At 41.4% G+C, this 14763-nt stretch overlaps 1 protein-coding gene across 3 annotated transcripts in view; it reads left to right on the top strand.

Annotated features, from left to right (window-relative positions):
* Positions 1-4384, top strand: part of CREB1 (cAMP responsive element binding protein 1) — a 1172277-nt gene extending 1167893 nt beyond the window's left edge. For all 3 annotated transcript variants that reach the window (XM_044060541.1, XM_044060540.1, XM_044060543.1), the window contains exon 8: positions 2394-4384. In XM_044060541.1, coding sequence (XP_043916476.1) covers positions 2394-2538 — 145 coding nt within the window. In that variant the 3' untranslated portion in view covers positions 2539-4384. The remainder of the gene's footprint in view (positions 1-2393) is intronic.
* Positions 4385-14763: the final 10379 nt, after the last annotated feature.

The raw sequence follows: 14763 nt of genomic DNA, 5'->3' as shown, positions 1-14763 counted from the left end.
TTTTGCTATGCCCCCGGTCAAAAATCCTTTTCCCCCGTGGAACCTTACTATGGTTCTCCAAGCTCTGGTCGCTCTGCCTTTCGAGCCTGCCGCAACTGCAGATCTAAAATTTCTATCATGGAAAACAGCTTTTCTAGTAGCTATTACCACTGCTAGAAGGGTTTCAGAATTACAGGCCTTGTCCATCAAACTTCTGTACATGATTTTTCATAAAGACAGAGTTTCTCTTTGAACCAGTCCATCTTTTCTCCCTAAGGTGGTATCACAAGTCAATATCAATGAGACTAGAAATTTGCCTGTGTTCTTTCCCAATTTTATGAACAAGATGGGATACAAGCTACACATGTTGGATGTTCATAGACAGTTACGATTCTATTTACACAGGACAAAAAATTTTCGTAAATCTGATCAATTGTTTGTTTCCTTCTGTAGGCCCTTTTTGGGGAAACCTATTTCCAAGGTCACTATAGCTAGATGGATTTCTTCATGCATCTTGCAGGTCTGTAAGGCCAGAGGCATGTCTCCTCCAGGTCAGGTAAAAGCTCATTCTACTAGGTCCATGGCTACATCTGCAGCTTTGTGGTCTAGATTGTCTTTGGATTATATTTGCTCTCATACATTTATTTCTCATTACAAATTGGATTTGACTTCCAGAAGGAGAGCATCTTTTGGCTCCGCAGTGCTCCGGAATATCCTTCCATGAGGGCCTCCCATGAGTTTAGTAGCTGGGGACTCTGTCCCACAGGTTGAAGACCAAATGAAGTAAACTACTTCATATAAAGAAGTTATATATTCACCATAACGTTCCATCTGAGTAGTTGTACTTCATTTGTCTTCAAACGTCCCTCCTTCCTTCCCCCAGATGTTGGCACATGATCAGCCTACAGGCTGCAGTATAGGTCACAAGTATATTATCAGGTCAGGTTCTCAGTATAAGTTCAGCAAAACTCGTTCTGGGGATAGAAGGTAGTGAAGGTGTTTTATGGTAAGGGGAGGAGTCTGGAGCTCTGAGCTGATGCTAGTAATGTTTGCCGGCTCGGATCCGATACGGATCCGTATTCCCACAGGTTGAAGACAGTTGAAGCACAACTACTCAGATGGAAGGTTAGGGTGAGTACATAACTTCTTTTTTGATAACATTCCCCATTGGTGTAAGCGAATGTGCTGTCATATGGAGAAGGTGTATAGAGGTTAGGGATTCAGTTCTCACATCCTCTGTCCATGGGAGAAATTAGAACCTTATGATAATGCTCTCATTTCCAAGATACAAATCATCCATATGGCTGCCATGATAACAGCCTTTCTAAATTTCTCTCACCATTTTGCTGGACCCAGTAATTGGGGGAAAGAATGGACTCAAATCCAAACTGGGATGTTCAGATGGCACAGGGGCTACAACTTGTATGGAGGAGGAAAAATGGCACTTAAAGGGAATGTAAGCTTACTGTGTAACAGTCCTGTCTACAGAAAGAAAGATGGTAGATTTATATGAAATACTGAGTATAATACTAGAATTAAGTCCAGGGTGCAGCAGGTTTGGAAATAGCTGGGGGGGGGGGGGGGGTGCAGATTTAAAAAAAAATGTGGTTATGTATTTGATATCATTATCATCACACAGCAACAGGTTCTCTGGTTTTGTTCTTGGCTAGGGTGTCTGTCCCTGTGTTCTTGTGGATTTCCTTCAAGTACTCTAGTTCCTTCCAGTGAACTCTGTGCATAGGGTTACTTTAGCAGTCAGTTGTGACTTCTAAGCATGGATTAATGAATTTTCTAGTTTTTGACCATTGTGTTTTTTGCTTTCACTCAAACAATATTCATTGAATGCTAGTTTTGGAAATCTAGTGTGCAGTCTGGAGTGGACAGTTTGACAAGTATATGAAATAGCTGGGAGAGTTCTATTTTTGTGATTTCACAAGAGTGGTGAAGAGGTCCCAGGAAGTCATGTGGTGTTTGTACACAGTGTTAATAAAGTGAGATGGCTTCAAGGTAAATTACTGCCAAGAGTATGGGAGGGTATATCTGGCTGGCAAGCTGCTGTAAATAGTCTGCTGTACTGCAGTCTGTCGTTATATTCTTGTATTTAACTGAAATATTGCATCAATTAGTGTGTCTTGATCTTGCAACATGTTAGTATTTAGTAGCAAATATGTCCTGTGGTTTTTGCGAGCATACTCAGAATCTAACTGCCACCTTATTTCTTTTGTGGTCAGTTAGTAGAACCTGCCGTAAATGAATTCAGCTTCTTTGAACTTCATGTTTGTGTGCTTGAATTTTTGTAGTACAGTCAAAAACAAGTTGCCGCAGCTCTTGACATTCACAGTTTTCATTATCTGTGTCATCTTATGTTGGTACAATTTGCAACTCACTGAGTGTTATTTTCATTTTCCTTTCAGAGAAGCTGCCCGTGAGTGCCGCAGAAAGAAGAAAGAATATGTGAAGTGTCTAGAAAACAGAGTAGCTGTACTGGAAAATCAGAATAAGACACTAATTGAGGAACTGAAAGCACTCAAGGACCTTTATTGTCACAAGTCTGACTAGGGTGACATTTTAACACACCATGTGAAACTGAGATGGGTCTAGCTAGGACACACTGAACTCAGAAGACTTAAAATTTTTGTAAAATTGGCTTTTTTATTTTCTATGTGCAAGACTGCCTGAAAAAAATTGCAGATATCATCTGTGCTTCATAAAACTGAATATTTCAGTCGATTTCTGAGGTCACGTCTGCTCATTTTGAGTTGCAGTGCTGCAAAGAAAGTGGATGGATTCTGTGCAGTACTTTGTCTAATCAAGGAAAGAGTGGATTTTTTGTATTCTGTGATTCAAGAGCCTCACTCCACCTACACTGGATGTAGAAACAAAAATCCTCATCTTGCTTAGACCTTGAAACTGTGGATGCATTGTAGTGTCAAATATGTAATTTAATTACAGTTTGGGAGGCTTGCTAGATTTAAGATCACTGCTAAAGCACTCTGCATTATTTTTGCCTTTTACATTCACTTGCCCATTCAGTACCTACGCCACGCCATAGAAGGAACAGATGTTGAAATGGAAAAGTCTGGATATAGTAACATCAGTAAAATGGGCAAGATCTTTGAAAAATGGTCAGCAGAGTCCTTTGGAAAGTTACGTGACTTGCTGTGTCATTCTTATTGCCATCTCCATTGTGGTGATTACTGCAGAATTCACAGACCTGGACTCTGAATGGAGTGTTGCACAGTTGAATGCTTAGAGGCGCGCCCTGTGGGAGAGCTATCATGAACTTCAGATTAAACATTTGGTCAGTTGGAAATATTTATTCCTGTGATACCATCCTGATGACAGGATGTTTTGTGTTGAATTAGTTTGTCAAAAGGAAATCTGGATGCTACAGGTTTTCATCCCTGACAGACTGTAGATTTTCTACAAAAATGGAATGTCATTTTAAGTGACAGAGGTGCTGCCATCTTTTTTTCTTTTTATACAGTCTCTTGCTACAGCAGTATCTTAGTAATGAGATGTGTCATTTTATAAATGGATGGTAGGGTGTTATGGGCCCCCTCCCAACTCCTCAAATCTCACCTGCTGTTAGACTTTTTCAAATGTCAGAATTCTCAGTGGTGTGATTTATAAACCACAGTGCATAAATGCACAGCAGCTGAACAGATTTTTGAGGTACTTTTAACTATGAAATTCTATTGTTAGAAAATGTTGATCTGTAGGATCTCCTATTTTTGTGCAGATGACCTGCAGTAAATCAAAGAACAGTGTCTCTTACCTTCTTTTTAAGTCTCGTGTTTATTTTGCAGTTTATTCCTTCATTTTACATTTAGCCAGAAAGGTGTAAACCTGTATTCTAGTTAATTTGTATAGAATTCAGACATTTGTCATGGCGTGATTAGTACCATCACATTTACTTTTAAACACTTGCTTAAGTATGGGTATTTTGTACCTCTTGCATTACTAAATGTAGTGTTTCAGGAGGTGAGGGGGACTGCTCTTGTCAAGTGGAGCCTGTTATTGGTATATAAACTCTGCACCAGCAGATGTGCTCAGAAAATCATTTTGCATATAAACCATAGAATTAAAGCATTCATTTTGCAAATTAACTGTAGATGAATTTTTTAAAGCTAAAATATCCAGCTCACTGTTGAATAGTTTTTGCCCTTTGTTTTAAAAGGAATTTTTAAGTGTATATTCTCATCCAGAGGATTGTTTTGTCCTTTTCCATAAAGCCTCATCAGTAGTGTTTTTCTGTTTAAAACTGTAAAAGTCTAAAAAAAACAACTAAAGAAAGGTGATGGAACAACCTCACAAAACACTGCAGCAGTATTATAATATGTTAACAGTGATAGAGTTCATTTATGTACAAGATATTATGCAAAGTAAATCAGCTTACAAAGAATTACTACTGCGTATGTGTTACATGTGTAAAAGTGTTTTTAGGACTAGAAAAAAGGACATGATAGAAGTCCTTAATCCCACAAGAAATGCATTTGACATGGACCATTCCCATGTCCAAGGTTTATAACAACTTGGTGTCATTTCCATGTCAAAAGTTCAGAGTGAGTAAGTAGTTTTCATCTGAAGCTGAGAATTGTGTGTATACTGGGTTCTTAAATTATTTTATTCCTTTTTTTTTTTTTTTATGCATATGTTGAAAGACATGCAGCACTGCAAAATATGTTGCTTTTTAATCTGCAGATTCCATTTTTCTTGTGGATTTTATGCAGATTGTGTTTCCTTGATTTATTTTTGTGTAGTTTAAAAGAGATGTTTTACTATGTATTGCTGACAAGTCATTCCTTTCCTAACCCTATTTTTCAAAGTTTTCTGGCATTTGGTTTTATATTATTTGGCAAATGTGAAGATACTTTTGTTGTATTCACTGTTTGGCAGTTGTAGGTTTTACACTAGAGTTGAATTGTGTGTTCATGTAAATGTGTAATGCAGAAATAGTTTTGTGTTGTGGTGTTATGTATCAGCTCTGCAACACTGTGTCTTGTACAATGTGCATCCTTAAGTAGTGTGTGAATTATTTAAACTGTGTGTATAGTATTAAGTTCCAGATTTGCCAAGTCTGCCTTTCATACTCTTGATTTCAAACCATTTTTTGGTAGGATTTATTGATAATTATATATATATTTGTTTCCATGGATTATAGGCCTCTCACTCCCAAATATTTATAAAGATTTTAGTGTTGAGTTTTAGAATTCCATGAAACCTAAAATAACTGATTTTAGAGGAGTCTAGGTTGAATTGTTAATTGGCACATTGAGTTGTTGCACTTGAAGTTGGTGTCTTTCACTTTTTCGTGTAATTCTTCAGAACGTATCCAGTGACTCCACTGCTCTCTTGTAATGTTGTTTATTTTAAATGAAGCAAAGAGGAAGTTTCATCTTCAGGCAAAGTGGTCATAAATTAAGTAATGATGTTTGGGCAGTGCACCATTCAAGTTTAAATTGCATTGCTTGTCAGTCTCTTAATGGTCTGTTACACGCTTCTGCCAGTGAGTTCTGTTTCTTCTGTAAGGACTCCTCTTTGTAAGATAGTTAATTGATCTCACAGTGTAAATTAACAGCTTAGGTGGAGCAATATTTATTTCATTGTGCTTTATTTAGTGTACCTAGTTTTAGCATGTAGAACTTGTTAGAACTATTGATGTTACATGAATTTCACATAGATTATGTTTTAAGATCTGTGAAACAAATGGTCTGATTACCAGATTTTTAAAATGAAATGCTGTTTTAGTACAAGGAGAAAAGTGGTGATTAACCTGCAGATAAATGTTTTATTAGTTTTATGCTTTCATAAACTCACCACCTTTAAGTTGCTGCATATTTTTTTTGTAATTCATTGTTGCAGTACTGATTGAAATTCCTGCCTCCAAAAGGCTGACGTCCAGACTACCAAAATTTTTCAGCATTTCTCCGGCTCCCTCCTACATCTATCTGTGGCTTAAAATGGTATCAGCTAGCACCATCTTAAGAGTTTTCTTGCTACAGTTTACACGAGCAGCTTGAGCCTCCACTTGTGTTGTCAGTCTGTTGGGTCAGTCTGCTTCCAGAGTTTTCGAGTCAGTACCCTTGGGTGGGGGGAATATTTCTGTGCCTACTGCTTTTGCTATAGTTGTATCTTACGAGTTATATTTATAGGTTCATAGGTTAGTACTAGGCTATCAGCCCTAGGGCCTATACAAGCCTAGCCATAACAATTCCCTGAATATTTCTTCCCACATTATTTACTTTCCTGGACCCCTGTCTAGCAGGGCGACTGACGTGATCCCTGGGGTGAATTTCCTTTCTCCCATCCAATCGTCAAGGTTCCTCTTGAAGAGGTCCAAAGAGGCACTCTGCTTGACATGTATGGGCAATCTATTCCAGAGTCAGGGGAGTCTAGATATCTAGTGCCAAAGTCAATAATTGTCTTAGTTCCAAGAAGCAGTTATTGCAGAGATTTTCGTAGCCCTTTTTGCTTGGGTCCTGAGTCCAGTTGTCCCTTATGTGCTTTTTTTTAACTAAAGGACTGTAAAGTCAAAGGAGAATAGCATCCATGAGGCTGACAACTGCGCTATCCCTTTATCTGATGTCTGGTTCTGCCAAGGACTTTAGCAGTACCCAACAGAAGGCTGCCATGCTAATGGTGCTAGCAAGTCCTCATGAGCCAACACATCTATGCTGTTAGTCCTAGAGTGTTCATGCAGGCCTCTATGTCTGATGCCCACATTATGATCTGTCCATGGTGGGAGAGCAGCATCCCCACAATGATTATACAGGAGAATGTTGAAATGAAAAATCTCATTCTTAGGTGTTCAGACTCCGAGGCATAGACCAAAGACCCTTAAGTCTAAATGAACATCAATCAGGTTGTCTCTGCCTGGGCTGAATGGACCTTCCCTTCCCCTTCCAGGCACTCTCTCATTCTCTTCATATTGACTCAGTGTTTTTTGTTTTACAACTGGCCTCTGAAGAGTGCACAATGTCAGTGACGTCCTCTAAAAGAAAGAGCATTTTTCCCAGAGGGGCTTGAATGCCTCAGATTCAGAAGTGGAAGAATTGGTCTATGTTAAGCAAATGTTTCCTGTCTCATACCTGCAGTCTTGACACTGAGGAAGTCCCATTTAGAGATGACTTTCACATGATGGAGATTATCAAGTGGAAGTTAGTTATCTGAGATCAGCTCTAGAAGATTTCTGGACCTGCTGGAAGCAAAACTTCTGGCCATTCCTCCAGTTTTATAAGTCCTGAATGATTCATTTTACAGCAGCTGGACTCCCAGCTCTATGATCAGGAATGCCAGTTCACTTGTATAAAGACTAGGATTTCCACAAATGCCTGTTGAAGAACTCAGCTGCTGATGCAGCAGTGGTGTCCATGAGTTCTTGCAAGGTGCCATATTTAGCCACATCTGATGACAGGGAGAGTGGGATATGTGACTGTTTTGAAGTAAAAACCTACACCTTGGCTACCCTGGGTATTAAGGTCCTTATCCGCGAGTCCCTTCTTGTCCAGTAAAGGAAAAGTAATAAAGGGCAAGGGCCTGAAAAGTGAGGTGCTTGATTTATGTAACCTCAGTATGCCCAGGTAGTAAGGCACTTCGTTAAATGCAGATACAACAGAGTTTATTCATACTGCAGGGCAGTTGCTTTACAGGGTCAATGGTTAGAAGACATGCCTGATTGAGAATTCCGCTCCTAAATCAGCATGTGGAAACAGAGTTGCTGGGTAAAATTCAGTTACTAGCTAGTAATTATACTGTGTGGAAGCCAGCAAAGAAGAAATTTGGAGAAGGTAAGTGAAAATCGGCCAGAAAATGAGATGAAGAAACTCTGGATGGGTACAGCCTTGCAGCTGTTCAGCAAGACCTGAGACGTTTTCCTACCTTAGAAACTGGAAGGCGTATGCTGCATTAATTTTATGAAGGTCCAATAAGTAACTGAACCGATATCCCACTGCAAGATGCGTCAATTGAGAGGGTACATTGGGTGTATGCTCCAAATCTGGCCATGAGAAAGCAACCAAGATCTATATTAGTACAGATGCACTCCTACCAGGAGAAAAAGCTGTTACTGACAAAACTGTGAAAAAAGGAAAACCTAAAAACTGGGAACAGCAGAGTGTTTGTGGAAAGTGATTATTTACTGTATACCAGGCAGAAAATAATTGTGTATCCTAGTAATTGGAATGTTTAGAGGCAGGTGTGAGATTCAAGTTGCTTTATCCAGCTGTCTTCAGAATGTTTTTTTCTTGGTGGATCAAAGGAACAAAGATATATTTGGATGCCAAACAGACTGAGGAGAAAATAGCATGTTTAGCCAGCGGTGAATTAACAAGCAGAAGTGGCTTTGCTTCTCATGCTTCTGATAGTAACAGAGCACATAGACACACTTCACCAGTTCAGCATTTTCCATTGATCTAAAGGTAAATGCATGAATGGCATAGAAAAGCATAGGAATTGATTAGAAGCTTCAGGAGTACCTTAGATATGAACCAAAGAATGGTGTGTAGAGGAAGAGATGGTCAGGAAGAAGACCATCAACAATGTGAAATTAGCAAATAAATGGCATTCTGTAAAGCATTGATCCCATTAAATATTAGGGTAAGACATGTAAAATGTGACATTGCAAGAAAAAGGTTGAGAGGGACTGGAGTTGTGTTGATTGTATTAAACTGGCATGTGAACTCCAAAGCACAAACACATCTGATGTTGTAAATCTTCATTCATTCCATACTGATGGGTTACAGTTCCGTCCTCTGAATGACTTGGCCAATACACAAGCTCGCCCCAGCCAAAAAACTCTCAAGCTAAGTCCTACCCATAGTGCTCCTCTCCCTCTATCTTCAGATCTTGTTTTCTGCGTACTTCTCAAGACATGCCAAGCCAGCTCTCAGCTAATTAGTGAATTTTTTTAAATATATATAAAATCCTTCTGAGTACCTTTTTCTAGTCCTTTACCCTAGCATTTAATAGTTCCTTCTACTATTCTACTTTGTGTACGAGTTTTAGTTCCCTTTTCCTACCTTTTCGGTAATCTTAGTACCATCGTTGGTACAGGCCCCTCCCTTACCTTTGTGGTAATCCTTTTAACATTGTTATATTTCTTTCCTTCCTTGTGTGTGTGTGTGTGTGTGTGTGTGTGTGTGTGTGTGTGTGTGTGTGTGCACGTGTGTTGTTTTCCTTGGCAAAACCTGGTCTGGCCTTTGATTAAAAAAATGGTGTATTTTTTTGTGATACAATATCAGTCTCTTATTAACAGTGTCACTATATCAGACAGGAAGGGAACAACCAGATTCAAGCAATGCGACAAATGTGGGCGAAAGATGCCTAACTCTGATGGGCATCTTTCATGTGTCTACTGCCTTGGAGTTCTTCACCTCCAGTTACATCTGCCTTGTGAACGCTGTAAAAACTTCAGATTTTCATAGTGTTACACTGCTGCAGTCATCACACTAGGGTTATCCTGCTGTTGGGCGGTCCCGCAGTCGGCCAGAGTTCCAAAATCTTGGTCCAGCGTCGGTTGCTGTCGCTTCTTCCATGACGTCAGTGCACCAGGGGTATATAATATGCATCCAACGCCATTTTCTTCAGTCTTTCTTGCCGCACAGTGTCCGAAGCAGAAACAGATGTTCTTCGTGTTTCACTGTTGCAGTCATAACTGTAGGGTGATCCTGCCGGCAGGCAGCCCGAGGTCGGCCAGAATCCCAAAGTCTGGGTCCGGCGTCGGCTGTACCAGCAAGCACCCTGACATCAGAACGCAGAGGTATAAAGCTGACAGCCGACGCCATCTTCTCCAGTCTTTCTTGCTGTGCGGTGGAAAGCAGCTCGCAAGTCGTTGGTTGGCGTTTTCAGACAACGTGCTTTGATTGTCGTCGGTCCGAAGTTTTCTACTTCTCTTCTCAAGCTAAGTACCCCGTTGGGGAAACTTTTTTCTTGCTCCTCCGATGTCAGAAAAAGTTAATAATTGTATATAGTGTGGAAAACAAATACCTCATAAAGATTTCCACTCTTACTGTCTACCTTGCTTAGACCCTGACCACGACGTTTCTTGCTGTCGGTTCTGTGCCAGATTTAATTCTCGCACTATCAAGTGTAGGTACGATTGGGCCTTGAATTATTTCAGTAGACGATTCAATTATAGGATGTCGTTGGATACTTTACCGACAACCGGAATTCAAAAGAAACGCAAAGACAAGGATAGGCCTCCGAGGTCCAAACATGATATTTTGCAGCCGGAGCCAGCTTAGGGTTCGGCGGTCATCAGTGAGGCGCTTTTGCAGCCCCTGTCGTCCACCACTTCGGAACCGATGGCCGACACGGACTCCCATGGGGAGCCTTCTAGGCCTAGTCTTTTAGCTGCTGCAGGACCTTCGGACGTCGCTCCTTCAGATGGGTCCGGAACCGCTGTGCAGGTACTGGCTTCTGAGGGGGTTTTCAGGCCTTCTAATATCACTATTTCTACAAAGACAAAGGCAAAGTCAAAGACTCCTGTTAAACCAAGGGTTTCTTCTCAAGCTTCCTCGGATACAGCTCCCAAGTCCCAGAAGCAATTTCTTCGGATGGCTGAAGATTTACTTACAATGATTAGGGGTTCTCACCCTCCTCCAGAAAAAAGGCCTAGACAGGATATTCCTTATGATTCATCTGATCAGGCGTCTGTGTCTTCTGTCTCTTCCTCTGACCAGGATTATTCTTTTCCTCCTTATGAGGATTCTGATGCAGAGGACTCTATTCCCTCTGCTTCTCCCCCTGAAGATTTCTCTTTTGGGGAAACCTTACATGAGATGAGGGAGCATTTTCATTGGGAAGGTCAGGATTACTCTGCTTCCAAGAAGAGACTTAGGGAATTTCTCCTTCTCCCTCAACACAGACCTTTGGCTATTCCTCCTGTACTTGATATTGTGGTTGATGCTTTTTCTGAAGCTAACCTAAATCCTGATTCCTTGCCGCCTGCTCCTTCTAAGCCTGATAGATTTTACAGAGTCCCTGACTCCCATCAATTCTTATTTAAGAACCCTTCTGCTGATCCTGAAACCATTTCTCAGGGTTCTAGGGCTGCTAAGGCCGCTTCATCTAAAAATCCTATTCCCTCTGAAAAGGATTCTCGTGCCTTGGACAGGTGGGGCAAAAAGGTTTACACTTCTGCTACCCTTTCTATTAGAGCTTTAAATTGCCAGTTTCACATGTTCAAGTATCAGCAATTTCTTTTGTCTGTTCTAAAGCAAAAGCTCTCTACCTTTCCTGCATGTGCAGAGGACAAGGAATTACAGGATGTATTGCATGCAACTGAACAAGTTAGCAAACATAGTTTACATTGTGGTTTTGATGCCTTAGAAGCTTCTTGCAGGGCCGCAGCCTCTGGTACTGTTATCAGGAGACATGCTTGGCTTCGCGAGCAGAATTTACCAGAACAGGTTAAGGCTAAACTGTTAGATGCCCCTGTTCAGCATGATGTTTTATTTGGATCCAAGGCTGAGGAGGTTATTAAAAGATGGAAGAAAAAGCAAAATCTATGCAGACTGTTAAAGATTTTTTACAAGTTCAGCCTCCTAGATTTTCTAGAAATTGGCCCTCCAAAAATTGGTCCTTTCCCACATCTGACAGGCCTCAAAGGGGAAGATATAGATGCTCCAGAGGTCGGGGGCAGGCTCAGGCCTCTTACAGGTCCAGACAATGGACTGCTTCTTCACCTAGAAGGGGAGAAGACAGACCTCAATCACAAAAGAAGCAGACCCAATGACTCTCTCCGTTGGGCTACAGGTCCTCCTTGCCTGGAAGCCCCTCTCGGAGGAAAACTTTCTCTTTTCTACCAAAATTGGACTCATATTACCCAGGACAAATGGGTTTTAGACGTGATTTTAAGAGGCTACAAATTCCACTTTCATACTCTGCCAAGGTCTTCGGGTTGGCCGGATCTGCCAAAACATCAATGGTCAGAGGCCTTAAATCAAGTGGATGCCTTATTGGCCATGAAAGCCATAGAACCTGTTCCACTTCCAGAGATGGGAAAAGGTTTTTACTCCAGACTATTTCTGGTCCCAAGGAAACAAAACTCATGGAGACCTATTCTGGACCTCTCAGTGTTAAATACCTTTCTGGAGATTCCAAAATTCAAGATGCTTACTCTGCAACAACTTCTTCCCATGCTCTCCCAGGATGCTTGGATGGTGACATTGGACTTGAAGGAAGCCTATTTACACATTCCCATCAGACAGGAACGCAGAAAATACCTCAGATTCACATTCCCATCAGACAGGAACGCAGAAAATACCTCAGATTCAAGGCAGGTTCGAGACACTTTCAATTCTCTGTACTGCCTTTTGGCTTATCTACTGCGCCCAGAGTCTTTACCAAGTGTCTGGCTCCAGTAGTAGCTTATTGCAGACTCCAAGGAATTCAAATTTACCCCTACCTGGACGACTGCCTTATTCAGGCGGACAGCAAGGATCTTTTACTTCAACATCTGCAGTTTGTTCATCGTCTTCTCCTACTACTGGGATTTTCAGTGAACACAAAAAAGTCACATTTGATCCCCTCTCAACAAATGATCTTTTTGGGAGCTCTTCTAAACACAAGCTTACAAAGGGCCTTCCTTACTCCAGAAAAACAAGTACAGCTGGCATCAATTTTCAAGATCTTGGCTACTTTAACTCAGCTCACTGCAAGGAAATTCCTGCAGGCTTTGGGCTACATGGCTTCTTGCATCCTGTTGATTCCAAATGCAAGGCTTCATATGAGAAAACTTCAATGGTACCTAAAGAGTGTATGGTCTCAGCATTACCACAGCCTGGAAACAATGATACCTTTGATTCCCTGCCTCCAAAAGGAGTTCCTTTGGTGGTCCAGGGCTTGTGCGTTAAACGAAGGGAATCCCTTTCGTCTACCTCATCCTGCTCAGATCATAACCACAGACGCCTCGGATTATGCTTGGGGAGCTCATTACCTAAACAATTGCCAGCAGGGTTATCGGACAAAGAAGCATCTTCCCTGGCACATCAACTTGAAGGAAATGTTGGCAGTCCAAAATGCTCTTCTAGCCTTCCAGAATCTTTTGCAACCAGGACATCTTCTGATTCGCACAGACAATACCACAGTCATGTGGTATATAAACTAGCAGGGAGGCTCTCACTCATACCCCCTTTGCAGACTAGCCATGAGTTTATGGGACACAGCTCTAAATCTGAATCTGCATCTTCAAGCTCAGTTCATTCCAGGAAAACAGAATCTCTTAGCAGACAGCCTAAGCAGAAATTTTTTGGATCCTCACGAATGGATACTAGGCCCCAACTTATTCAGCAGGAGTATGACAGTTTGGGGTTGCCCTCGGATAGATCTGTTTGCATCCCATCTCAATCATCAGCTGCCTCTCTTTTGGACCAGGTCCTTCCACAAAACAGCTTGGAAAGTGGATGCCCTTTCAGCTGGAGGAATATTTCGGGATACGCCTTCCCTCCTCTTCCTCTTCTGCCTCGGGTGTTACTGAAAATAAAACAGGACAAACCCAAGATTATCATTTTGATAGCTCCAAATTGGCCTCGGCAGTTTTGGTATCCAACTTTAAGACACCTGTTCTTGGAACCTCCATGGATTCTGCCTCTGTTTCCTTCTCTTCTGTCCCAGCATCAGGGTCAGATGCTACACTCTCAAATCAAGACTCTTTGCCTGGCAGCTTGGCTCTACAAGGGCCTTTGATTCCTTCTGCTTTTCCCAAACAAGTTTTGGATGTTCTCTTAGAAGCTAGGCGCCCTAGCACTAGAAAATCTTATGCTTCTAAATGGAAAAGATTTTGTATTTGGATGCGGGATCGAGGTTCTGATCCTCTTTTACCTGACATTTCTTCCATTTTACTTTACCTCTCTGACTTTTTGCTTAAAGGCCTCTCCTTTTCTTCCATTAAAATCCATGCTTCTGCAATCTCGGCTCATTTCAACACTGATCCCCCCATCTTCTCTCACCAGCTGATGAGACAATTCTTGAGAGGGGCTAAGAATTTAAGACCTCCTAGAACTACTCCTGTTCCTGCTTGGGATCTTAATTATGTTTTGGAAAAACTTACTTTACCTCCCTTTGAGCCTGCTGCTGCTTTGGATATCAAGTTCTTATCCTGGAAGACAGCTATTTTATTAGCATTGACTTCTGCCAGAAGGGTGTCAGAGTTGCAAGCTCTCATGGCTGTGGAACCATACCTTATTTTCCACCAAGACAGAGTTGCCTTGAGGACCAATCCTACATTTATGCCTAAGGTGATTTCTAAAGTGGCTTTAAATCAGACTATTCACCTTCCTACTTTCTTTCCAAATCCTCAAAACAAAGGGGAAATGATTTTGCATTCATTGGACGTACACAGACAGCTACGGTTTTACCTGGACAGAACTAAAGATTTTAGAAAATCTGATCAGTTGCTTATCTCTTATGCCTCCAGTTCTCTAGGCAAGGCTATCTCTAAACAAACTGTTTCCAAATGGATTGCCCATGGGATAAGGTTTTGTTACTCTCACTTTGGGAAGCAGATTCCAGGTACTGTTAGAAGTCATTCTACTAGAGCAGCTGCCACTTCAGCAGCTTTTCTCAGAGGAGTTCCTACCAAGGACATTTTGGAAGCTGCCACTTGGAGTTCAGTGCATACTTTTTCTAAGCACTATAATCTCCCTTTGTATTCTAAGTCTAGGGCAGGTTTTGCCTCTGCTGTCTTGCAGGGCCTTCTGGCTGCCCCTTCTTCTGCATAACCTCCTCCCTCTTCACAGCTTTGGGATTCCACCCTACAGTTATGACTGCAACAGTGAAACA

The sequence above is a fragment of the Protopterus annectens genome, chromosome 2.part0 (genome assembly GCF_019279795.1).
Source record: "Protopterus annectens isolate FY-2018-M chromosome 2.part0, PAN1.0, whole genome shotgun sequence".
Lineage (NCBI taxonomy): Eukaryota > Metazoa > Chordata > Ceratodontiformes > Protopteridae > Protopterus > Protopterus annectens.
This window is presented reverse-complemented; position numbering and strand designations above follow the sequence as displayed.